General features: G+C 43.1%; 1 protein-coding gene across 1 annotated transcript in view; it reads right to left on the bottom strand.

The window, feature by feature from the left end:
• Positions 1-81: 81 nt before the first annotated feature.
• The window catches only part of Svopl (SVOP like), a 50,476-nt gene continuing 23,046 nt past the window's right edge, over positions 82-27,511 (bottom strand). Inside the window, exons 7-15 of the mRNA XM_076853200.2 lie at positions 25,476-25,601; positions 24,076-24,204; positions 20,346-20,419; positions 17,988-18,196; positions 16,827-16,938; positions 15,791-15,872; positions 14,774-14,863; positions 733-846; positions 82-153 (exon numbers count right to left, since the gene is read on the bottom strand). Of these exons, the coding sequence (XP_076709315.2) occupies positions 82-153; positions 733-846; positions 14,774-14,863; positions 15,791-15,872; positions 16,827-16,938; positions 17,988-18,196; positions 20,346-20,419; positions 24,076-24,204; positions 25,476-25,601 (1,008 nt within the window). The remainder of the gene's footprint in view (positions 154-732; positions 847-14,773; positions 14,864-15,790; positions 15,873-16,826; positions 16,939-17,987; positions 18,197-20,345; positions 20,420-24,075; positions 24,205-25,475; positions 25,602-27,511) is intronic.

Raw genomic sequence — 27,511 nt, 5'->3', positions numbered from 1 at the left:
ACGTGGACTTTGGAGATCAGCATGAGGGCTAGGAAGACCATCTCTCCTGCAGCCTGCCTTGTACTTTAGGGCATCCCTTTTTCATTTGAGCAGTGTCTGCTGGTTGTTGGTAGTGATGGCAACTGGTGCTGCAGTAAAGCTTTTGACTTCACTCTAACCACAGGTACAAGGGAGAAGGAGGCTGGACCAATGTGTAAGGAGTATGTAATCCCGGGGGCCAGCTCCTCTGGCCACCTTTAGTTCTTCAGCAATGCTTCAAATCCACACAGAAAAGTGGGAAAGGTAGAATGTTGCAGCCTCAACAACTGTCACTCATCTTGGTCTCTGATAATCAAACTACAGCTTTTAGAGGAAAAGGTTTTAAGTGAATTATTTGTTACTTGGACTTCAGTGCTGCTCAAAACTATGTGAGAAAGACTAAAGACTCGGTTTTTCTACTGGATTCTAAACTTTTTGTGTGTTGGTGCTGAGGATTGAAACCATATGTGCTATACCACTGAGGTACATCCCCAGCCCTTTTATTTTGAGACAGGGTTTTGCTAAATTGCTGAGGGCTGGCATTAAACTTAGGAGGCTGAGGCAGGAGGATCCTAAGTCAGTGGAGGGGATTACAGGCATATGCCTCTACACCTGGCCTAAATATTGTTTTACAATAAGCCATACCTACTTCAAAGAAGGAGACCCACATACCAAGTTCAAAACATGGCAACTGAGAAGACCAGTATCACTTACCTGCAGGGCTCGTCCCTTGGTCTCAATGGGAAGAGTGAATGCAGAAATGGCACATACAACACAGACAGATGAGAAGAGACACAGAGCTCCCAGGAATGATGCACTCATAAGAACCTGCAAGTCATAAGAGAAAGCTCATTATCCCTAACTTTACAACATCATAGGTAAAATAAGGATAAGTCATGCATCTCTGATGCCAAGCTGGTGTGGGTATTTTTGTATGACTAGTATTAAATATGCACTGGCCAGCTTAGATGTCTCTTTGCACCCACCTGTCAGGCATCCTAGAGAAAAATATCACTGTGTGTGGAAGACAAGACATCTGCCTGCTCTTCTACCTCCTCTCTTACCAATTCAAGTTAACTTCTGACCTTACTTCATGCTCTACCTTCGCTACCAAAATGTTCAATTTCCCCCTTCAGATTTTTTGGTAGGGTCAAGGGCACTGGGGATTTGACCCAGGGGTGCTTGACCACTGTGCTACATCTAAATCCTTTTTATTTTGAGGCAGGGTCTCACCAATTTGCTGAGGCTGGCCTCAAAGTTGAGATCCTCCCAAGTCACTGGTATTATAGGTGTGTGCCGCTATGCCTAGCTCCCCACTTCATTCCAACAGGATGAAACAGAAGATGTAATCTGAGTCTCTGAAAAGATTACTAGTGCATCTTGCCTGCATTCATAATGCATCACATAACAAGCATAACTTGCTATTTGTGTCCATATTTCCACAGTAAGAATAAATCTCTGCTCAACTGAGTATGAGTGCATACTGCAATTTCTCCAGGACTCTGTTCAACAGTGGCAAATAGCCAAGCACTTGATAGTTGTCAGCTAAATTTTAAGGGAAGTAATTAAGAAAAAGCAAGTCTCTTTAGAGTGCAAAGACTGCAATTTTCAAAGACCTAGAAACTAGCTGGTCTAGTCCAACCTCTCTTTACAGATGAGTCTATATTGTGACAAGTATCAGTAACTATTGCCCTAAGTCACATACACATCTCTGACAAGTCGCCTTGTGTTACTAGAATCCCTTAAGATACCCAGTTTGGGAACCCAAATGTTGTATGTAGTAGGCCTGCTGCTTCCAAACAGTAAATAATTCTACTTAGGCAAACAGAGCCCATGATATTAACCTCATTTGGAATTGACATAGCAAATGATAGATACTGGCCTCCGATTTTATTTTCCAAATTTAGCTTTCCCCAAAGAGGAGTTTGTGTATGCTGCTAGAAGTAAAAGAATACAAACCAAGAGATGCCAGGCAAGTCTGAAACGTGACCAAATCCTGCCACGATAGGGCATGTATCTAGATTCTGCCCTACTACCACTTGTAATATTGGATGCCAAAATTTTTACCACAAGCAGAATGAATTCTAAAGTATAAGACCCTGATGGGTTGAGTTCAGGTCATACAACTGTTTTTTCAGCCAGCATCAGTGAGGAACTGCCTAGTCTTTTTGGCTTCCCCAGAAGGATATAGGGCTATGCTTCATAAAAAAGACTGACAACTCAATATAGTGTTATTATTGGATATTCAATAAATTCTGCCTAACCAAAGTCAGTTTCTATTATTTGAAAGCAAGAACTTAAGTAACATCAGATTATAAAAATGGGGCACCAGGCATGGTGTACATGCCTGTAATCTCAGCTACTTGGGAAGCTAAGGCAGAAGGATTGATCTTTAAAGGCCAGCATGGGCAACTTGGTAGACCCTATCTCAAAATAAAAAGGGCTGGGGATGTAGCTCAGTGGTAGAGCACCCCAGGGTTCAATCCTCAATATGTTTAATGGAATGGAATGGAAATAACATTTAATTTGTAGAACACAATTAACATGAACAAAATATTCAGGAATAAACATACCAAGGAATATGTAAGAAACATGAAAATTATAAGTACATAAATCTTTAGTTCTTAGAGGGAGTCTTGTAAAAATATAACTCAAATTTTCTATAATTTTAACAAAATCCTGTCAGATTTTGGAATAAATTGGGGGGTGGGGAAGAGATTCTGAAATTAACATGAAAGAAAAAAATATGTAAGACAAATCAAGAAACCTGAAACCCATGGGTGTGGGGAAGCCTGGGAGATTATTAGCCTAAGAGGCATTAAACATAAAATTGCATCATTAGCAGTATAGTGTTGGTGCCAGAATAGATCAATAAAGCAATGAATCACAAGACATCCAAGAATCTATGGAAATCTGGTTTCACTGTATCAGGCATATTAAGTCACCTAAGAGGCGGGCCCCCAAGAAAGGATGATTAATGGCCCGAGAACAACCAACTAAGCATTGTTTTGAAAGTTAGATCCTTACCTCAGGCCTATGCATAAATTAGTTGTGACTATATCAAAGAACTTAATGTTTTAGATGAAACATTGAAAGTTGTTGAGTTGTTTTATAAATATTTTCAGAAACTTTGGAAGAATGAGCAACAAAGACCATTTAAGCATGACACAAAACACACCATAAGAAAATTGGTAAATTGAAATATTTGTATGTCAAAATATTTTGATAATAAAAATCAAAGGGCAGACAAATATCTAGTACACCAAAATGTCCAGTCTATAGAAAAATAGCAAATCATACAAGCAAGTTTTTTAAAAAATATATATGGATATTAAGTGAAAGATGTTCAACCTTACTAATAATGAACAAAAGCAAATAGAGACAAGATATAATTTATTGTCTACCAGATTGAAAAAGGCTTAAAAGCTTACTATCTTTCTGGTGATGAGGAAGAGGAGTAGGGATGGTGGTATGTGAATGTGTTTATAGACTTAAATAGACATTTTCCAAGAGGTGTATACAAGGGTGCTCACTGATCATAAGAGACATTCAAAACAAAGCCACAGAGATGTTTCACCACTATTAGGATGGCTAATATCAAATACAAGTAGTATTGGTGAGGACAGAGAAAGGAAACCCTTCTTTTTGGGAATGTAGATTGGTGCATACAGCCTGAAAAACAATACAGAGGTTCCCAAAGATATTAAAAATAGAAAACTGTCATCTGTTACAGAAATCCCTCTGCTGGGCATATACCCAAATTTCTACTCCCATATTCCCGGCAGCGTTATTCATAATAGCCAAAACATTGTTGAAGTGTCCATTAACAGCTGAGTGGATAAAGAAATTCTGGTAGAAAGATACCATGAGTATTATTCAGACTTCATGAAGAATCTCCTGCCATTTGAACAGGATGGAAGCAAATTAGAAGGACATTATGTTAAGTGAAATAAACCAAGCACAAAAATACTGCACAACCTCACTTATGTGTGGTATCTTGAAAAGAAATCAAGTACATAGAAAATGTTTTACCACAGGCAGGGGAAATAGGAAGATTGGGGGAGGGAATTCATAATAATTTATATCAAGTAGTATTTAAATTAAAAAATAGAAACTGGACAAATGCCTATAACCCCAGTGACTGTAATCCTGTGGCCATTTTATATGTCTGGAACATAAGAGCTCGTGTTAAAATGATTAGAATAGCCAGGCACAGTAGTGCACACCTGTAATCCCAGCAACTCAGGAGACTTGAGCAGGAGGATAACAAATTCAAGGCCAGCCTCAGCAACTTTGCAAGACCCTGGGCAACTTACTGAGGTCCTGTCTCAAAAAATAAAATGGGCTGAGGATGTGGCTCAGTGGTTAATGCCCCTGGGTTCAATCCCAGATACCAAAATAAATAAAATTATTAGAATAGTGGCATGTGTACAAAGGTATTTTGTGCAGAACAGTCAGTATCCTGTTTGTAAATAACAGAAAAAATGAAAACAGTTTATTCATCAACAAGTCAATGGCTATCTAATCATGACACATCCATGCAAATGGAAATCTATGACCTACTTTTTAAAAAATGAGGTTGATACACATGAACTAAATTAAAAGATAAGGCCACTGTAGTTGCAACATGAGGGTGTGTGTCCACACATGGCCATATCTGTGATGCAGCAGAGGGCAAGACTCCATCCTCAGGATTCTTTGCCTACTCTGGGGTCACTGGAGACCCACCTGAGAATCCTCCTCTGCTCTCTCTAGAGACTTCAATTTCATAGCCCTTGGGCCATGATCTCAACATTCAAGCCAAATTCTGGGGGAGAGACAGTTAGCCATCTGCCTCTGCAGGTGACGATATACAGATATATATGCATGTACTCATGAAAGTAAATATATTTATGGTCCATTGTGTGTTTATATTCAGATATAAATAAAACATTGCATATAAACAAATGTTACACCTAGAGAGAAATCATATATGCATAGAAAAGAACCAGGAAGAACATGCCCTAAACTATTAGTAGTGGTTATTTCTGATGATGGCTTTACGGGAATTTTTCCTTTCTGGTAACACATTTCTGTATTTGAAACTTTACAGGTATACTTTTTATTCAGAAAAAATTTTTTGAAGGAATATAAATCATCTCTATAAAATGAGAAGAAAGTTAGCTATACTTCTAATTCAATAAATTATAAAAAGCTAATCTGACAAACCCTAGTATAATAAAGACAAAACTCAAATTAGAAAAAAAAGAGTTGACAAATCGATCAAAGAACTATTTTAGAAATAAGCTAACTATGAAAAGTTAAAAGCATAGAATTAAGGGCTGGGGCTCAGTGGTAGAGTTCTCACCTGGCATGCTTGAGGCACTGGGTTCCATTCTCAGCACCACATAAAAATAAAGGTATAAAAAAATCATGGAATTAAGAATGTTAATAATCACTAATGAAATGAAAATAGCCATAATATAATACTACCCCCAGTCTTGATAAATTTGAATGAAGTCAATATTCAATAAAACTTTCTGAAATTTACTCAAAAATACAAAAAAGGGCTAAACAAAATACAGGAAAGGGCTGGGGATGTGGCTTAGTGGGTAAGCACCCCTTGGATTCAATCCCCTGTACCAAAATAAAACAAACAGGGGGAAAAAAGTAGAGAGAATGAGAAATAGAGTCTCCAAGTTGTCCATTTTCAAAATACAGCATTGAACTTTAAATGTAAAATGTCTTGGGATGTAAGACAGCTGCAGGGCAGAGCAGAATGAAAGTTAACAAGCAGTTAACCCCTGAGTGTAAAAGTTCACAGCCCCTTGATGCACTGGAGGTGAGAAGGAGCATAGGTTAGATAAACTGTGTACCTGCCAAAGGGCAAGCACTCCAAGGGGACTTCCCCACCACAACAGAACAAAGGAAGCACTCCAACTAAAGGCAACAGTAAAGCCAAGGTGACATGGTATTGTGCAGCCCATAGTACTCAGCAACAAGGAATTTGAGGAGGGATCTTGCACTCTAAAGGTTGTACCCAATCTGTGTGTCCCTGACCTCCAAGCACCTGATCTCGCAAGACCATTATTAAAATAAAGCCTCACTTTGTGCTGAAGCTTGTGCCTTTTAGTCCCTTTAGGTTTGGACAGGTGAGCATGTTTCTCACAATGCCTATAGAACTACATCCTCAACAGTGCAGGATTCAACCTTTTATAGATCAGTTCTTTCAAACTTCCAAGGAATAGAGTTCAGAAAAAGAAAACCACCCTCATGTCCTCCCCAACCCACCCAGGGTCACCCCAGTGCTGGAGGTGGAACCTAGGAACTCATTTATGCTAGGCAAGCATTCTACTGCTTAACTATACCCTCAGCCCAGCCTAATGTCTTAACAATGACCCTGGAATCTAGCAAATAAACACAAAAGATCAATCACTATATCATGCAAGCATATTGATTCAAAACTTACAAAAAAAAATCAACAAATGAAACTTATTTCTCTAAAAGAAAAAGCACTATAGGAGTAGAAGTCCTCCCCTGCATGATGGCCTCGGGAATCTCCTGGCCACTCCTGTTCCCTCTTGCATTAACCCTCCCTTCTAAGAGCTCACCAGTCAACTTTACAAGTGTAATTATTCCATTAAGAACCCAAACTCATATCCATAAGATTTCAACAAAGTAATGGGATATGAACTGATATCAAAATTGTTTTATATACAAAAATAATTATTCCCAACATACTGAGTGTCCACTATATGCCAGGCACTGCAGTGGGAACTCAGAATACAAAAACTAGCAAATTATGCACACATCCAAGCCCTGGTGGGGCTTCAAGTCCACTAGGAGAGATCTTAAATACCCTGGCAAATAAATAGGCAATTATAATCTGATAAGTGATACGAAGGGAAAGCTTAAGATGCCCTAAGAGCTCATACCAGGGAAGCTAGACTTAAACTGGGATGTCAGGGAAGGTTTTCCTAGCGGGTAAGGAATCATAGCTACTGGAAAGTATGAGGTGGGGAAAGGTTTCCAGGGTGAGAGGACAGCAAATATGGAGACAGCTGGGTACTTTAGATAAACTACAAGAGCCAGATTTTTTAGAGGTAAGTAAATAGGGAGAAAGAGTCCAGATGGGTGCCTGTTGTGGACTGAGTGTGCCCTCACCTAAATTTGTTGAAGCCCTAAAGTTAGGATCTCCTGAAGTCATGGAGAGAACACCCTGAAGAATCCAAACACAATTCCCATTTATTAGCGGAAGCCAAAGAGGCTGGAAGGCTGACAGAGCGGGACAGCAATAACTCCTCACTCTAGGCCAATTCTTGTGGGGCACAATGACCCTGATAAATGAGAAAAATAAGGCCCACCTGCCGTACTTTAGGTGCATGTTTACTGGCATTTTATGAGAACATATCCTGTTTTGTCACCAGGACAAATGTTTTCTTAGTACTAGCAAACAAGTTGGTTATTTTCAATGTTATGCCATAGTTAAGATTTAACCTCACTGCCCTATAGAAGATTGGCTGTGCAAGAACAAGGCAGTCTGCAGCTTTTCAAACTCCCCAGCTCCCCCCAATAAACACACTGTCAATTTTAGGACTCAGAGTCTTCGTCCATAGTTGTGGGACCAAATGCTCAGTAATTCATTCACAGCACCCTAACTGCCAATGTGATGTTTGAAGGCAGGGCCTTTGAGAAGTCATTAGGTTTAAATGGACTCCTGATGGGTCAGTCTTGATGAGATGAGTGCACTTAGAACGAGTTCAAGATGCACCAGAGTTCTTTCTCCACTATGTGAAGGCATAGCGAGAGAAGGCCACCTGCAAGCCAGGAAGAGACCCCTCACCCGTACCAACCCTCCTGGCACCCTGACCTCAGCCCTCCAGCTTCTCTGGAACTGTAAGAAATAACTGTTGAAGCCACGCAGACTGGGCATGTTGTGGCAGCCTGCGCTGAATAAGACAGGTCTCCTAGGCAGAGTCCTCTAAGCCATGTTGAGGATTTTTGTCTTCATGAAGGGGAAGAGATAAAAGCTATATGCACAAGAGTAGTATAAACTCTGAGGGGAAATAAGTTGAAAGTGACCACTCGGGATGCCATTTTAGCAGTCCAGTGATAATGGATGGTGATTTGAACCAGAGTGTGCAGAAGTCAGAAAAGGGGATGAGATAAGTGATTCAGGTGAGTTAGGAAATTAATCCTCATGGTTTGGGGATTGGCTATGTAGATGAGAGAGAAGGGAATAGAGGAGAATGACTCCCAGGCTGAACAGAAATACTATTCTCTGGTGGAAACTGGAAAAGGGGATTTGAGGAGAATGCAGTATTTATTTCAGATGGGATGGATTGAAGATGGCTTTTGAACATCCAAGTGGAAATGGTGAGAAGGGAGATGGATGAATTGAGCTCAGAAGCAAGGCCTAGTCTGTAGAAAGAAATTGAAGTGCTGTGAGCATGGAGTTGGTATCAAAGTCATAAAAATGATAATATCACATAAGTGCAGGAAATATGGAGCAATAAGAAATCTCCAACAATTAAAGAAATAATAGAGGCGGACATGCATCCAGCAGAAGGAGTAAGCCTACCAGAGGGCAAGGTGATGGGAGCAGAGGCCTCCTCGTGGGTGAGAGGTTTTAGAGTCGCAGAGGTCACCAGAGACCTTACCAAGAATCATTTTGATGGAGCAGGGATGGCTGTAGGATGCAGGAAGGAAGAATAGAGGAGAGACAGTGAGAGGAGAGGGAACCCCTTTAGGAGACTGGCTGGAAATGGAAGCCCATTGAACTGCTGCCTAGAAGAAGAGAGCATGGGGGGGCAGGATTGAAATCACAAAGAGGTATAATTAAAAACATGAGAGCAGGAGACTCAACTGAGAAACCATTCAGAATTAGTCCAATAAGCTGCCTGTTTAAAAGTCAATAGGAAAAAAAAAATTTAAATAGATATTTTGAGTAGATTATATTTTTCATTAAAACAACAACAAAAAGACATGAACAATGCCTAGGAATAAACTTTAAGATACACAGGCTCTGAAGAAAACAATAATCCCAGCAAGGGGCAGAAAAGCAAAATTGAACAAATAGACAAATGTTATTTTTAGCTTGGTAGCCAACATTAGAGGAAAAAGGCCAAATTTCCTAAACTGATACATTTAAAGAATCGACACTTAAAATCTAAATGGGATTTGGGCAAACAGAAGACAGAATAGAACAATGATTCAAATACATATCTGATCAAGAAGAGCAAGGAGGCAGATTCCAACAACCAGTTTTTAAATTATACTATAAATGTTGTTAGAGTAATAAAAAGAACATGACTGTGTCAAAACCAGATTAGTGGCCTAGAACAGCGAGCTAGAAATAGACCAGGTCATTGTGAACATAAGCAAACAGACATTTCTAATCCCTGAGGAAAAAATGGATTGTTCAATAAGTAGTGTTGGGACAATCAGCTTATCATTTGGGAAATCATAAAGCTGTTTCCTCCATGAGTCCTCACGTCGCAGAGGCCTTGAAGAAGGCATGTCGAGAGGGTTTCTGGGTTAGAATCTGGGATGCATTCACTTTGTGAATGCTGATTAAATTGGACACAATTTGGACAATTCTATATGTACATTATACTTCAATAAAAGGTTTGCACTCCCTCTTTCCTTCCCCCTCCCAAAAATGACACAGAGATCTAGAAGAAAAGCGCAGTATGTATTTTCACAATCCTAATCACAGAACCCAGAAATTGTGAAGGGAAACACTGATAAATTTGAGCATCTCTGAACTTAAAGTTCCTGTACAGAAAAAGGAAAAACATGAACAAGAATAAAAGACAAATAGAAAATCTGACATTTCTGCAATGTCAGAAAGATAGTTGAAACCTCATGTATGTGAAGGATTCTCACAAAAAGGTAAAATATTTAAATATGAAAAGAACTTAAAATATCACTTCTGAATAAAAGAAATACTAATCAGCCAGGCACAGTAACAAATGCCTATACTCTCACCATGGTGCCATCACCATAAGGCCATCATCAGAGGCAGGACCAATGGGAGCTTCTGATCTTGGACTTTTAACTTCCAAACCTATGAGCTAAATAATCCTCTTTAAGTAACCAGCATCTGTTATTTTGTTATAGTTAATGAAAAACTGATTTATACAAAGATAACCTAGGCAAAGTATAAGTTTAATACATGTTAGTTGAATGTACCATTTGGGATAATTCAACTCTTAATTCTATTTATAAAATATAGATTGTAGCTACTTTGGTCCTTTTTGATGTTACATCTGCAAAACTACATAAGGGAGCCTCTAAACTTGGTATAAAATAATCCCCTAAAGTTTCCTGAATGAGTCACCAAAATAGGTGAAGGGGCCTTCTAATACAGAGGCTGCCTCCCCTGCTTGCTTCTGAATCCTGAGGGCTTATATGGGAAAGGGCAGACTTCAGAAGACTGTAAAACAGGTCATAAGAGAGATGGTTTAGCTGCTTTGATAGTTTGGATCAGAGATTGGAAATAACTGCCACGCCACTGGTGATCAGGGAGGTGAGTTGGGCAGAGAAGATGTGCACAGGTATTGCTGGGGGTTAGGGATGGATTTCCCCATTGACATCCCTTTATGATTCTTTTGTAAAGATTTAGAATGCTTTTCAATGCTCTCCCCCCATGCTGGGCTGTCTCACTTGTTGAAATACCACGTTAAGTCTAGCCCCAAGGGAGCAGCCTTGCTGTATCACCCACACCCCGCCCTCCATAGCCATGCCACCTCAGACTGTGAGGGCCTCCACTGCAAAGTTAGGTGAAGCCCAAAGACAGGCATGCACTGAAAGAACTTGACCTTCCACAGGAGGTACCAGAAATTCAAGCACCACTGAACCAAGGGATGCCTGGTGTCACAGACCCAATGTCCGTGTCCCTCCAAAATTCACATGCTGAAATCCAAATCACCACACAATGCTATAATATTTGGATTTGGGGCCATTGGTAGTAATTAGGTCAGAATGGTGATGCACTCAGGAAAGGGATTTGTGGCCCTTTAGAGGTTGCATCTGCAAGCCAGGCAGAGCCTCACCAGAATAACCATGCAGCACCTTATTTTGAACTTCCAGCCTCCAGAACTGTGAGGAGGAAATTCCTGTTATTTTCAATCCCTCTACAGTATTTTGTTATAGCAGCCAGAACTAACACCTGGCTAGGGACAAGGGGCCTGACTTCTGGAAATTTCCCAGAATGAGGGCAATCCCTGACCTATCAGAGGCCTTATACTGGTCCCTTCTGTGTTTTAGTGAATCTAATGTTTCTATAGAAAAAGTATTTTCCTTTCTTGGGCTACATACTCATGACTCCTCTTATTTCTGTTAATGACTAACAACTAAACATCAAGACTTTTTTTTTTTTTTTGTACTGCAGATTGACCTCAGGGGTGCTCTGCCTCTGAGCTACATCCCCAACCTTTTTTATTTTGAGACAATATGTCACTAAGTTACTGAGACTGGCCCCAAATTTACAATTCTCCTGCCTCAGCCTCTTGAATAGCTGGGATTACAAGCATGTGCCACCACACCTGGCAAAACAATTGTGTTTTAAGAGGCATCTGTATTAAACTTATATAGTCATTAGAATGGGCAAACATATTACTGAGTAATATATAAACATTTTTCTTTAACTGATTTAACAGCCTCTTTAAGGAATAAGAGGAGGAAGAACTAAATGAAAGGAAAAGCCAATTCCTAGCTGCCACATGCCCTGTAGATGGCAGTGACTCTCACAAGGTAGTCCACAGCCCAGCCATATCGGATTCACAGGGGTAATTAAAGTACAAGTGACTGGTCTCTAGCCACAGAATCAGCACATCTGGATAGAGTCCAGGAATCTATGTCATAGCATTGCACTAGCAATCCTGATAACCGCCAAAGTTTGAGAACCACCTCCAGGGAAAGGCCAGTCAGCTCCTGATAGTGACAGCCCCTACCAGATGCCTGGAGCAGCTTCCCTTACCCCACAGCCAGCAATATCCCAGGAGTAGGCACAAGCTTCCCAGATCCCAACTCTCGCAATGCAAACCCATTAAGAAAAGCAAAGTATCCCAATTGTACGGTGACATAATTTAACTGGGATTAAAAGTAGGTCACCTGCACAGTGGCACTTACCTGTGATCCCAGGACTCAGGAGGCTGAAGCAGGATGATCACAAGTTTAAGGTCAGCCTGGGAGGTGTAGGGAGACCCTGTCTTAAAAACTAAAAGGGGCTAGGGGTGCAGCTCATTGTAAAGTGCTGCCTGGGTTTAATCCCCAGTACCATCACACACAAAATTATTTAAAAAAAAAAATATTCCTACTCCCTCTTCCCAACACACCTCAAGTCCTTTGAGGACAGCAAAGGTCCAACTGGCACTTATAGACATTGCCCCAATGGCCAAGCACACTGCTGTCTTATCTCAGCTGTTCAACAGCATGAAGTGAATTGAAATATTTCCTCCTGAGGAGCACAGACTTCACACAATAGTAGTAAGGGATGTTTTGATAGCATTTTTAAAAGGCTTAACTCTGAACCCAGGAGGAAAACTTAAAAGCAACATCCCTTACTCTTCCCAGCCAAGTGGCTCCTCCTTGTCAAGTGACATTAATGCCTTCACATGATCATCAAGCATCGTGTTTTAAACAGTAACACTACCACCTCTTTGGTTTTTGTGTTTCTGATCTCATCCTGTCCATTTGCACCTTATTGTCTTTAACAATAAAGTTTTCATCAGGACTCACACCCATAAAAGAATCTTTTGGTTAAGGAGAAACGTTTACTTGAATAGCATTTGGCCTTGGACTTTTATTCATTATTATTGTTTTCATCTAACATTCATTTTGTGTCAAATATTTCTCTGGATATTTTGCATTTATTCATGTCTTTTAACACTCAGAATAAACCCACTTAGTGGTGCTATTATTCATCCCCTTTCGCAAGGAGGGTGCCCAGGAGGAATGAAGGTATAAAGAGCCAAGAGCCCATTGCTGGCCCCAGGATGCTGAGAGCAGAGCCCTGTGGGCCAGAGCACCTGGTCTCAGTTGGATTCTTCCCCAATCTACAAACCCACCAAAAGTACGGTGGTCTTTGGGTACCCCAAGTCCCCAGGAAGAATGTTCCAGGTGGCTGAGCACCCAGAGACTCCATTCCCAATGAAAGCTGGGAAATGACCCAGCTGGTCATTCAGCCTGGTCATCCAAACCAAGTAGTTAACTTTTTTCTTTTGCCCTTTTCTGAAAATAACATAATAGTCACAAAGGAATTTTGAAAAACAAAGACACAAAACAAAAACAGCCCCTATTTTAAAGACAGGTGGGTGGAGAAAAAACACTCCTAAGAGTTAAAAACTTAGTGGTCACAAATTCCTGTTAAATGACAGGAAATGCATGTCAGGGTCTGCTCCGCCCACAGCAGCTCTTTCTCTGAGAATTTCACCTCCATATCTATGGTTATTCACAGTCCTGGCTCTTGACCACCCTGATACAGCTCAAGCATGGACAAATGACCACAACTGGGTAATGAGAGGCCCCTCCTAGCTATCGAGAACTCATCCTCCGGTTCTGGAGGCCAGAGGTAGGGCTGTGTTAGGGATCTGTGGGAACACCACAGACATGGGCAGGCCCAGCACATGGGTTTTCCAGGAGAGGAGTAAAACCCACGTGTTCAGGGGGGATGAGTGACCACAGAACCCAGACTGATGGGGAGTGGGCAGGGCCTGGAGTGGACAGCCTTAACTTCTGGACCAGGCCTTCCCAGGGCCTGCCCCACTCCTGCCCTTTTGCTACAGCCAGATCCTGTGGATTTCTGTTTCTTGTGACCAAAAGAGAATGAGCAGTACAGAGTGATAAGGCATATAGCACCCCAAGACCTACAACCCTACAGGCCACCTTGTGTTATGGTTTGGACATGAGCTGTCCCCCAAAAGCTCATGTGAAACAATGCAAGAATATTCAGAGGTGAAATGACTAGATTATGAGAGCTGTAACCTAATCTGTGGATTAACTGGGTGGCAATGTAAGCAGATAGGGTGTGGCTAGAGAAAGTAGGTCACTGGGGGTAAATCTTTGGGGATTATATATTATCTCTGGTAAGCAGAACTCTTTCTGCTTCCTGGTGACTAGGTCCTGATCATTTTTCTCCACCACGGCCTTCCTCCATGATGCTCCACCTCACCTTGGACCCAGAGCTATGGAGTCACCTTGTCCCTCTATGGACTGACCCTCCAAAACCATGAGCCAAAATAAATTTTTCCTATCAGGTATTTTGGTCACAGCAACAAAAAGGCTAAGGCTGACTAACACACATTACCTGCCTGACTTCCCTCCTGAAGCTTCATGGTGCCAGGGTCCCCTGGATTTCACCTTACCTGTACCAGCTTTACCTGTGCACTGAACTTCCCTTGCCCCATAGCACCTCCCTAGCTAGGGGGCTCTGTTTTTCAGTTGCCCATCTGGACAACTGATCAGGGCCAATTCAGAATTAAAGCCCATCATCTTGCAACTGCTCCAGCTCTTCAAGGCATCCTTTTCTTTGGATCCTCCCCAACAAAATCCAGTTGAAAGCTGAGCAAACCCTGAAGGCGAAGCAATACAGGAGATTGACCGGCAAAGCCTGGCGTTGATGTAGCCTCTTTCCCAACCCAAATTCAAACAGTGGGGCAAAGGAACCCCAAGAAAACTCATCAAGTGAGCAAAAACCTTTGGTTATACTCTTAAATCTAAAGGGCTCGGGGTCCCTCTTTCCCTTCTCCCTACAGACACTTGTGGACTGTACCTGGGAGATAAACGGTGCCACCATCGCACCAATGCGACACAGGGAGCCGCTGGTCCCCATTCCCAGAGCGCGCATCGTGGTGGGGTAGACCTGTGGGGCAGAGGTATGGAGAACACCAGTCAGTGACTCTTGCCAGAGTTCTCCTCTTCCCTCCCAGATCAGTCTTTGTTACAAACATACTAAACACCACATACCTTCAGAACACTCAAGATGCTCCTTTTCTCTGATACACACCTTGGAATTCCACCACCGCCCCCGCCCCCGCCCCAACCAGCTCTGGGAATAGAACCCAAGGGCTTGGGCATACTAGGCAAGAGCTCTGCCTCTCAGCTACATCCCCAGCCTCACCGCAGCCCCTCCCCCCTTTTAAAAATTTTTGTTTTGAGACAAGACTTTACTAACTTGCTGAGACTGGCCTTGATCTTGCAAGCCTCCTGAGTCACTGGGAGTACATGCATGTGACACTGTACCCCCACTCATCCATATGAGCAGAGGTCTATGAGGAACTCTTCAGCTATCTCAGGAAGTACCTTATATCCCGTTGCTGTATTAATTCAGTAAACTAATGCATATGGAATAAATCACAATTATATTCAAATGTAAGCCTACAGTGCACCAACCAACAGAGAGAAGGGGAAATGGTCTTCCAAAGTAATGAAGGTGAAAAACACATTGTAATTTTAAGAGGGAAAAACAGGAGCTTCACGGAGCAGCAACACACTGCTCCCGATTCTTGACTCCTGCAGGCTGTGGTCAGGGTGATGGCTTGTTTTGTACATGTAGAGGAAAAGAGAGAAGGTCCATCTTTCCTCTCACATTGTCTTTCAATAGACTAAACAGGGAGGGGAAGTCCACATCAAACTTGCTAGTGCCATTTTCATGGGCTGTCTTGAGAACATAATTGACAGAAACCAGGGGCGCATTGTGTACAGAAGGACACCCTATCTCCCTATCTAGTGGCTCACTTGAATGCCCTAAAGTAACTCGCCTCTGGGAAAACCCTTCTGGGAAACTCACCTCTGCGGTGTAAATGTAGATGGTGTTGAAGTTGGCCGCCACCAGGGCCCTGAGCATGAAGAGGAAGCCAATAAGGCCGGCACTAGAGGAGAGAAAGCCAAGGGAAGTCCTAAAAGCCATCACGGAGGGCCACCCGGGGTCCTGCTCCAAGTGCTTCACAGACACTGAAGCAGCCACTTGTCACTCAACTAGAGGGAGGCACTGCTCTTAGAAGGCTTAATGATGGGGTTCAACTACCTCCCAAGTGGGTCATTCCACCTGGCCCTCTAGATGAGCACATGCCCTAAAAAAATGGTACAGTTTTCAGAACTGATGATATGCATTCACCCCTCAGTATTCGGGACAGACTGGTTCCAGGACACTCCCCCGACCTGGTGCATACCAAAATCTGAGGATGCTCAAGTCCCTTTTTTAAAATGGCATCGTATTTGCATTTAACCCCATACTCCTGTACACTTTACATGTCTCCAGGTTAGTGTAACATCTAGTACTTATTTATAAATACTGAATAGTAGTGTTTAGGGAATAACACAAAGTAAAAAATTCGACACATGCTCAGTACAGATGCAAAGTTTTTTTGTTTTTGTTTTTGTTTTTAATATTTTCAATCTATGGTGAAAACCACAGTTGCAGAGGCCCACTGTATATTATAGCTCATGCCTCTCTAGGACTGCACATTAAGAGTGAAATCAATCTTACCCCACAGATCAGCTGTCCCTATCACTGAACTATCTCGGCACTGGTCCAGAGAATATGGTAAACAACTAGGGTTGTTCTCCAATCCTCCAGGAAACTATGCGTAAAGATCCTAAGTATTTTGGTGGGAATCCCAATGCTTCACCTCCATCCTGAGAGCTGAGAGGTGCAGGAGCAGTAGGAGGAGGCAAATACGCTTGGAAGGCACCAGGTGCTTGCTCTCCACTCTCTCAGGAAAAGGGACTCATGCCAGACCCCAGTGAACATTAGGGGTCTGGAGACCTCATTGGAAACCACTGTAAAAAACTTGTTTGTCTTGAAGCAATGGAAGGACAAATACCTTGAAGTACAAATATTGAGGAGGAGGAAAAACAAAGCCGTGCACCCCATGGTGATAGCAAGGCTCAACCGTCTCCCCAGGAAGTTGATGCCCAGGATATTTAAAGGATTCACTGGAAGGCAAACAGCAAAGACAGTTTTTGAAACTTTAACAGACAAGTGACATTTCATGACCCCTAGCCAGGAGTCATGCTTGTTATTTCAGAAAAGAACAACTTTCTCCCAATGTCTCTGGTATTCCATCCAAAACCCACTCACACTGTCATCAAACTCACGACTCCTTCAAGACACTTTCCCCACAGGGGTCCCCAGGATGGTGCACCTGGATCTGTTGTTAATGGTCAGTTTGCTGGACCTATATTTTAAATGTTTTATACAGTTTCTCATTGAATTCAGAGTGCCATTGATTTTAAGTACCATCATTTTATGTCAACTAAGACAGAAATAATGCTGCCATTTGAAATCTAATGAGTCATTTCAAGACACATGCCAATTTCTGAGATGTTAAGATGTGGGAGGAAATGCAACTTAACATAATAATTCAAAGTTTTACGCCTCTGGACCCTTCTTTCCCATACCAATCCATGTTGGAGACATGTCGGCATGATTGAGGGTCTTGTGCAATTCTAGTAGGTTGCATTTCTCTCCCAAGACTCCAAATGGTATGTACCCAGCCTATTATGGTTTGGATATGAGGTGCCCCTCAAAAGCTCACATGTGAGACAATGCAAGAACATTCAGAGTGAAATGATTAGGTGATGGGAGCCTTGACCAATTAAGTGAATTAATCCCCTGGGAGAATTAACTGAGTAATAACAGAAGGCAGGTGGGGTGTGGATGGAGGAAGTGGTTCCTTGAGGTGTGATTTTGGGGTATATATTTTGTATCTGGTGAGTAGATTCTCTCTCTGCTTCCTGATCATCACGTGAGCTGCTTCCTGCTGCCACATTTCTCTCCACCATGACATTCTGCCTCACCTTGAGCTCCAAGGAACAGAGCCAGCTGTCTATGGACTGAGACCTCTGTAATCATGAGCCCCTAAATAAACTTTTCCTCCTCTATAATTGTGCTAATCAAGCCTATTAGTCACAGCAGCAAAAAAAAAAAGTTGACTAAAACACTGACTGAAATACAGAGGGCCCCAGCACAGAGGGACACTTACAAGCAATTTCCCCGATGGTGCTGATGATCATTGTCCGGTAGTCAGACGGGGCAAACAGGTGGCAGTGGCAGGGACTGTGACTCTCCTGTGAGTCCCCCCCAGTCACCACCACCACCTGTGACTCTGACTTTGAACCACAGACCAGATCCCGCTCCAGCAGCTCGGCACTGGCCAGGATAACCCCGTAATAGGCAAAAGAGATTCCCAGCCTGGGAGTGAGAAAAGGACATCATTAGCAGACGTGAAGGATGGAGGAAGTTCAGGAGGCAGATGACGGGGAGAGGAGTCCACGTGGAAGTCACAAGACAGAATGTGCAAAAGGAACAGAGAACCCGGCTCACACAGCATCATGCAAATGTCTTTGGGGAAACACGTGTGCATTTCTTTTGGGTATAAACTGAAGAATTATGGGGCCACCGGATACGCACATTTCAATTGTAACAAAGTCTGCCCTGATGTGAGCTGCAGTCAGCTGGTGCTAGCATTAGTCTTTTTCATGTTAGCCATTCTCATGGACTGGTCTCTTGCTAGGTGTTAATTTGTATTTCCCTGGTGACATATATGTGGCATTGGGGACAGCAGCATGTTTGACAAGTTTTTCTGATGTACACATTATGAGTGACCTATCTGTAGGTCACTACAGATATGTCACTAATTTATATGTATTTTTTAGCTGTTGATGGACCTTTTTTATTCATCTATTTATATGCAGTGCTGAGGATCAAACCCAGCGCCTCACACGTGCTAAGCAAGCGCTCCACCACTGAGCCACAACCTCGGTCCCTCTAGTCTTATTTTTAAACTGGGTTGTCTTACTGGAAAAATTACAAATATCAATAAAACATTTTTACACAGATGTGAATATGAATATCTCTAAAATGTTTGTGCCTATTTAGAGCAAATTTCTTCTCCCAGTTGGTAGTTTACCTTTGGGGATTCTCATGATATTTATGGCGCAGAGTTACTAACCTAATGTGTAAAAGTCATCAATCTTTTCTCTTATCCCCCCTTAGCCCCTTTTTGTGTCCTGATTAAAAGGGCTTTGCTTACTCAGGTCAAGACTGTAAAGGAAAAAAAAAAGAAGCACACAGGGGACCACAAGAGGCTAACCCACTGGTCACTGTTGACTTCGAGGGATCAGTTTTTGTCACGAGGAAATGAAAAATGAAAAGGCTACAAAAGTGCAAATGAGAGACTATTTTCCTTTTTTTTTTTTTAAGTACCAGGGATTGAGCTCTGTGGTGCTCTACCTTAGCTACATCCCTAGCCATTTTGTGAGACAGGGTCTCACTAAATAACTGAGGCTGGCCCTGAATGTGGAATCCTCCTGCCTCAGCCTCCCCAGTTACTGGGATCACAGGCGTGCACCATCACATACGCCCTGATAAGAAACGTTTAAGAACTTGTTGTAGCTGTATGTGGTGGGGCACAAGTGTGTGTGCCCAGGTGCTGAGGAGGCTGAGGAAGAAGGATCACAAGTTCAAGGCCAGCCTCAGCAATTTAGTGAGACCCTGTCTCAAAATAAAATGAGAAGAGCAGAGGATGGACTCAGTGGTAAAGCACCCCACATTCAATCCCTGGTGAGGGGGGAAATGGCCATAGACAATTAGGGTTTTGTCTTTTTAAAATTTTACTTACTCATTTGTGGTGGTGGTGTGGTGTGGTGTTAATAGATAAGACATTGCTAAAGGAAATATTTGGAGTCTATCTTGTGTTTTTCTCCCCAGTGGTGATGAGTGAATTTACAGTAGTCCCCTTATCTGCAGGACACATGTTCCAAGAACCCCCGTGGATGCCTAAAACCAAAGAGTACTGAACCCTATATATAGTATGCTTTTCCCTATACACCCCTGTGATAAAGCTCAATTTATAAATGAGGCACAGCAAGAGAGAAACAATAACTAAAGATAAAAGAGAGCACCTATAACAATAGACTGTAACCAGAGTTAGAGGAGCGTAGTCTCTCTTGCTTTGAGGAAGTCAAGACAAATATTATCAGACCATGCTTGGCCACAGGTAACAGAAATCATGGGATGTAAGACCACAGATGAGGGGGGACCACTGTACATAAGTGGGATTCCTCCAAATACCAAAAAAAAAAAAAAAAAAAAAATGGGTATCAGGGATTGAACTCAGGGGCACGTGACCACTGACCCACATCCCCAGCCCTATTTTGTATTTTGTTTAGAGACAGGGTCTCACTGAGTTGCTTAGTGCCTCATGGTTGCTGAGGCTGGCTTTGAACTCACAATTCTCTTGCTTCAGCCTCCCGAGCTGCTGGGATTATAGGCGTGCGCCACCAAGCCCGGTCAAATACCTATTTATTTAAAGCTGGTTTTTAAATAACTGCATTCTTACCATATGACCCAGATCTGTAATGTGGTCCGTAGGTACTTAGCGTCCAGTAGGTCTGCAAATCTTCCTCTTTTTTCCTGACATTATCAAAAGGGTGGGGGAGGGGGACAGAAGACATTTAGCAGGTTAAGAACAAGCAAACGTTTCTGCGATATTTGGGATCATAGGGAACAGGATAATATGGGTATGGTAGAGTGAGATGACCACTTGGTCCCCGTGGCACAGCTCGCCAAGCGTTTAGAATATTGTTTATAACACATGAATCTTAGCCAGCCGTTGTCATTGGCACATAGAGGCACTCAGTGGACTTAAGGCCCAGTTCTTCCATTCTTGTCCTGCTCACTGGTGCTGGCACAGGGGTGGGGAGGGAAGGAGGAGAAATTAAAAGTGACAGCAAAACGAATGGGCGATTCTTTTGAAATTAACAAGTAAAACGTATGTTTAAAAAAAAAAAAAGTATGAAACAGGGTGCAGTGGCACAGGGCTGTCATCCCAGGTACTCAAGAGGCTAAGACACAAGGATCGCAAATCTGAGGCCAGCCTCTGCAATTTAGGGAAGACCCTGTCTCAAAATTTAAAAAGTGAAAAGAGCTGGGGTTGTAGCTCAGTGGTAGAGCACTCCTGGATTCCATCCCCAGTACTGCAAAAAAATAAAAAATAAAATAAAAAAGTAGGGGAAAGCAAGCTAGAAATACTTTGGGTGATTCTCTGTAGAAAACCAACTACTCTTTTCTCATAAATTAACCTGGGATTGCAGGTCCCCTCCAAAGGAACCAGGAATGTGGTCCAGGGGCCTTGGCTCCCGCTGTCACAGAAAGCTAGAGCGTGCAGGGAATTCAGAGGTCTTCTCTCCCATGGCTCTTGGGTGTGGTTCCTGGAGGTCACTGTGGGTAGCATGGTGCCACAGATGACTCCACCCTCATCTACTTCACTTATTAGGGTTCTGGTCACTCATGATTGGAAGACCTTGGAGCTAGTCCTATCCTCCAACTTCCTAGTCCCAAATGAATATATGGCCCATAGAGGGTAAGCGACTTACCTAAGGTCACATAGCTATGGAGCAGTAGAGCCAGCCTGGAATCAAGGTGTACTGAGCCCAGTCCAGAGCCTTGCCCATTTACCTCCTCCTTTTTGGTGGGGAGAGGTCCTGGGGATTGAACTCAGGGGCACTTGACCACTGAGCCACATCCCTGGCCCTATTTTGTATTTTATTTAGAGACAGGGGCTCACTGAGTTGCTTGGGGCCTTGCTTTTGCTGAAGCTGGCTTTGAACTTGCGATCCTCCTGTCTCAGCCTCCTGAGCCGCTGGGATTACAGGCATGCACCACGACACCCCACCCATCTACCTCTCTGCTATGAATTTATGTGATGCCACTGTGGCCCCTTCACCTCCCACAGTGTCACTGGGGAGTCATAAAGCCGAGGACTTTGTGAGTCACAGGAATTGTCTGTTTCATCCTAATGAGACACTTGGTTCTGAATCTCGGTCCCAACACCCTATCTCCAGTACTCTTCATCTCCAGTGCAGCCCTGCCCCAAGCCCTTCCTCCCAGTGTCTTTGGAGTGAAATAGCGAGGCTGGCTGTCCCTGGCTTAGTCTGCCTCCCTGCACTGATCCTTAGCCCCACTCCTGGATCCTGAACATCTGTGCTTGTTTTGTTACTGATTCTCTTGTAGGTGACACATCTCACGGACCAGGTCGTGAGAAACTAAGGAACAAGCAAGAAGGGAAGTGATCATTGGTAAAATTCAATTTATAAAAAAAAATTATGTAAGGTAATTCCAGCAACTTGGGAGGCTGAGGCAAAAGGATCACAAGTTTGATGCCAGCCTGGGAAACTTAGCAAGGCTCTATCTCAAAATAAAAAATAAGAAGGGCTGGAGGGGTGGGCTGGGATTGTGGCTCAGCTGTACAGCACTCGCCTAGCACATGCGAGGCCCTGGGTTTGATCTTCAGCACCATATAAAAATACATAAAATAAAGGTATTGTGTCCATCTACAACTAAAAAAATAAATATTTTTAAGAAAAAGGGCTGGGTGGTATATCTCAGTGGTAGGTTCCCTAATACAAAAATAAAAAGTTTTAAAACAAACTGGATAAAAATTAAATTCTTTCCTTATCATGTAATAAATTCTCACATATATTTGAATCAACCATCCTCTTGCCTCAGCCTTCTGAGTTGCTGGAATTACATTAAATAATTCTTTTTTTTTTAATATTTATTTTTTAGTTTTTGGCGGACACAACATCTTTGTTTGTATGTGGTGCTTAGGATCGAACCCAGGCCGCACGCATGCCAGGCGAGCACGCTACCTCTTGAGCCACATCCCCAGCCCTAAATAATTCTTCAAATGTAAAAGGGATGAATTATTCAATAAAAGTATATGAGAGCCACTGTTTAGCTATTTGGACATGCCAAAGCTGGATCTGTGCTGTTTCTTATACCAAATTAAGCCCAGGTAGATCCAACATTTAAATATTGAAAATAAAACTAAATTAACCCATCAGAAAGAAGAGAAATACAAAAAGTCAGTAATAATAAAAATAAGTTTAGAAACCAATAATAAAAATGATGGTACTAAAAAAATTAGTCCATCTACAGAGATGCTGGCTTTAAAATAATGACTTGTTCAGGGAAGCTTACAAAGTAAAATCAAAACTCTAGACAAAAATGATTTTGAAGAAAAAATGATTCAGAAGACCGTAAGGTCCCAGTGTCGAGGAGGCACACAAAGGCAGCAAATAATATTTGCTATTGCAAGTGTGCATCTATGACGTAAGGATGACTGTTAAGATAAAAGAAGCAGTGCATAAATTCCAAGCCAATAAGAGGAAATATAAATGTAACTGAGGGTAGGAAAAGAGAAAGAAGTACATGACAGAAGTCTCAATGTACCAGTAAGCGTAGCAGATGTAAAGGGACCCCAACTCCCCATGAGGTACAGTGGAATAAAATGGAAGACACAGAGACTGCTGGGAGCCATTAGTCTCATACTAGACAAAGGCACCATAACCAGACGCTGGAGAAAAGATCCCCTCTTCAATGAATTGTGCTGGGAAAACTGGAAATCAATACACAAAAGAATTCAGTTGAACCTCTATCTCTCATCCTGCACAAAAGTCAACTCAAGTGGATGAAGGACCAGAGACCCTGCGCCTACTAGAAGAAAATGTAGGTCCAACAGTCTAACATATGGGCTCAGGAACCGACTTCCTCAATAAGACTCCTAAAGTGCAAAAAGTAAAATCAAGAATCAATAAAGGGGATGGTAGAGAACTAAAAAGCTTCTTCATAGCAAAGGAAACAATCAAGAACATGAAGAGAAACACTACATTATGGGAGAAAACGTTGACCACCTATGCCTCAGAGCCTTCATCTCAGCAACTTAGCAAGACCCCTTCTCAAAAAATAAAATAAAAAGGGTCAGGGGGTGGACACTTGCCTAGCATGCATGAGGCCCTTGGTTTGACCCCCAGAACCTGAAAAACATTCTCCCATAAATAAACAATATTGCCAAATACGTGATCAGCTCCACAGGTAGGTGGTGTTGCCGTTTGCATTTTATTGAGAAAAATGAAGTTAGAGAACTAACCAGAGCACATGGCAGCAGCTCACAGTGGGGTTCACCACAGCTTCAACACTGGTCTGCTCTCCCCAGACCATCCCTGCCTCCAAGGGGAGGCTAGAAAGCTAACTAAGGTTGCCTTCCCCGTTCCAGTGGCAGAACTCACCAGAATGGGCTCCACCAGCCTCCCCTCCGGCATGACCGAGCAGTTCATTCTGGCAATGCGCTCTAGGGTGGACAGGGCAGCCTGGGTGTTCCCGGTGGAGACATTGAACCGAGCCGATTCAGGAATAAACTGGGCACAGATGACAAAGGACATGAGAGTTGCGACTGTTGCAGATGCAGAGCTAGCACTGTGATGGCTCTGTAAACACCATCGTGTTTCCCAAGGTGGGAAAAGAACGAGGCCGCTCGCCAGCGCACAGTCCAGCAGGCTTCTGCTGACCTGTGGAAACTTGCCTCTAGGCAGGGAAATCTAGGGAAGACGGAAGCCTGGGCTAAAACCAAAGGAAGAAGTGTCAATGTTTGAATTTAATTGAGATTTAAAACACACACACACACACACACACACACACACCCCAATTACAGGCTTTAGGTTCTAGGTTTAAAAACTGATGCAAAACAGACCCTGGGGATGCAGTTGATCCAAACCCATCAGAATCCAGCTGTGGAGGGCAACTTGCCACGTGGGCGATAAAGTCCTAGTCCCTACCAACAGAGGCAGGCGGACACTAGGCAGTAGGCTGCTGGACCACTGATCCCAGAGCACCACGGGGCTTACGTGGGATTCTGGCAACCGTTCACTGCATCAAAGATGCTGACCAACTGGGCTTTCCACAAAGAGAGAGGCAGGACTCTGAAGCCAGCTGTCGTGGAAAAGACTTGAAAGTAATAAATTACAGGGAAGAGGCCTAGAAGGGCCTCCCTTAAACACTTGGAGGATGTCGTGGTGAGAAGAGGGACCTCTGGTTTTCCAGAAAGAAACAGTAGGACCTGCAGGTAAATTTATGACATCTTTGATTGTAACACAGAACTGCCTAACACCTGGAGCTGCCGGGAGATGGAGCTACTATAGAAAGCTATAAAATCACCGCAGCACAAAGCTGGGAGTCTTCTGGCAGAGACCTGCCAGGGACGTGCCTGAATTCGGTTGAAGGTTGGAAGGAATGACCACTAAGGACCCTCTGAGTTCTGATGCTCTTTGATTCCCCAGGGTAGGTGACACAAAGGGATCAGAGCCCCGTTCTGCTGAGCAGCTGATTCCATCTTTAACAAAGAACAGATTCTGCTGGAAGCTAAGGAAGCTAAGGATTCTGCAGCTGAGCACCTCACAGCCTGGTGGGAGAGGAGGACAACAAGCGGGCAGGCCTGCAGTGGCCCAAGAATGCATGGACAGCATCAGAGGGCGTGTGCTCAGGGAGAGAGAGGTCAGGAATAAATGGTGGTGGAGGCCCAGGGGCAGGCTGGTTGGGATACTCTCTAGAGGAAGATGGAAGATGGGAGAAAGATTTTGGAGGGGCAAAAAGGCTAGTGGGCCAGCTGGAGAGGGCCAAAAGAGCTGCTCACCTTGAAGGCCATGATGAGGATGATGCCGGGGATGGAGGCTATCCGGATGAGCCAGCGCCACCCGATGGTGGGGATGACCACAGAGGCCAGGCCGATGATGAGCAGGGAGCCAGCCAGCCAGAAAACCTGGGCAGAGACATGAAAGATTAAATGCCTCCTATCCACCCACATTGCTCAAGGATAGGACAGGAGGCTCCAAGGAAGACTGTTCAGGTCCTACTCCCAGCACCACTTGCACTGCCTGGAGGAAATGGACACTTCACTCCTCCATGACTCCGTTTGGCTTTCTGTAAATTGGGGACTTTTTTAGCTAGAGAGAGTCAGCACTATGTGGTTTAAAGAACATGGCGCCCTGGAGTTTCAGACCTTGACTTTTTTCTTGACTAGGTCATGCGCTCACTAGGTCATAACATAAAAGGCACCAAAAACTGGAAAGAAATGGTGAAAGCACTTTCTTCCCTTAGCTCTCTGCCATCTGGTTTCTCTTCCCAGTGGAGTCAATAGTACCAGTCTCCTCTCTGTCCTTCCAACGCTGTTCTAGACACATCCAAGCTCATAAGGACGTGTTTTGTTCTTTTTTCACAAAGGGTACCAGAGACTACACAACATACACACTTTGACTTTTGTACTTGCAAGTAGTATCTTGGAGATAATCTTACATCAATAAATAACAGCCCACTGGGGCCTGGTCTCCTCGTCAGAAATTGGAACAAGTCCCAGCTTTCACCTGAGCATGAGGGATAAGGCGACTCCACTCTACCTCACAGAGATGGGAGAAGGTACCCTACTAGAAGGTTCCTTGGGAGTCCTTGAGGGAGGGACTCTTTCAAAGAATTCTATTACCAAAAAAGAAAAAAGAAAAAAGATTTCATAAAGGGACTAGAGCTATAAAGGAAGTAGAATAATGTGATAAAGTGTGACTTGGGTGATCAGGGACAACTTTTCTGAAGGAGCAACAAATAAGGGGACTGCAGTAGACCAGAAGGTGGTGTGGCTCTGGGTGGAACTTCAGTACCAAAATGTCAAAATTCTTTAGTGGACTTGACCCACATTTTTGAGGTAAATGTGGCAATGTTTGATGAGGGACACTTGGGTCGAGGCTACACCAACAGGGGATGAGTTAGCAGCAGTGGGGGTTGACCAGGCGGGATGAGGGGAAGGGAGGGTCCACAATGGCTCTCAAGTTTGTGGCTCCAGTGACTGAGGGGGTCCTGTTTGCTATGACCGCAGAACAGACACACAGAACCAAGGGGCTTCAGTGAAGATGAAGAGATTAGCTGTGAGCAGGTTGTATCTGAGGAACCTGTGAAATCCAGGTGAGGGACTCAGGTGACTGACCTCTGGGGTCTGAAGTTCAAGGAGGGGCCTGGGAAACAGATTTCTGGAGGTGGAGAGACAACAACCTAGGTACAGTCGGCCATCCATGCCTGTAGGCCCTGGATCAGCAGAATCTGCGTCTGGGATTTCAAACAACCAAGTTTCAAAAATATTCAAGATCAAATTGTGTCTATACTCAACATGTACAGATTTTTTTTTGGGGGGGTCATCATTCCCTAAATGCAGAACAACTATTCACATGGCTTATATATAACTTACATATGTTATATGCAAATAATACACCATTCATATAAGGAAGCTAAGCATCACCGATTTTGGTATGCTCTGGATCCTAGAACCAATCTCTCACAGATACCAAGGGACAACTGTGAAACCACTGGAGTAGCATGATGGCCCAAGGAGATTCGAAAACAAGACTAACAAAAAAGGGATAGAACCAGGAAATATGCCAAGGCACTGGGCAGATGAAAATGAGCTTTGTTCATTAAATAATTTTAAGTATTAAATGCTAAGTATTAAAAGTGTGTGCAGCCACCTTAACACAAGTCTGAAGAAGAAACCTGGGAGTAAGGTAGAGTTACTATCTGGTGTTGCAGGGTTTTTTAGATTTTTTTTTCTTGTTATTTTTGTTGCCCAAATTCAGTGTCCCCTTTTCTAGGGGAATTAAACCCAGGGCACCTTACCCCTTAGCTACATCC

This window comes from Callospermophilus lateralis, chromosome 1, assembly GCF_048772815.1.
Source record: "Callospermophilus lateralis isolate mCalLat2 chromosome 1, mCalLat2.hap1, whole genome shotgun sequence".
In the NCBI taxonomy this organism is placed as follows: domain Eukaryota; kingdom Metazoa; phylum Chordata; class Mammalia; order Rodentia; family Sciuridae; genus Callospermophilus; species Callospermophilus lateralis.
The sequence above is the reverse complement of the archived record's forward strand: the minus strand, read 5'-3'. Positions and strand labels throughout refer to the sequence as shown.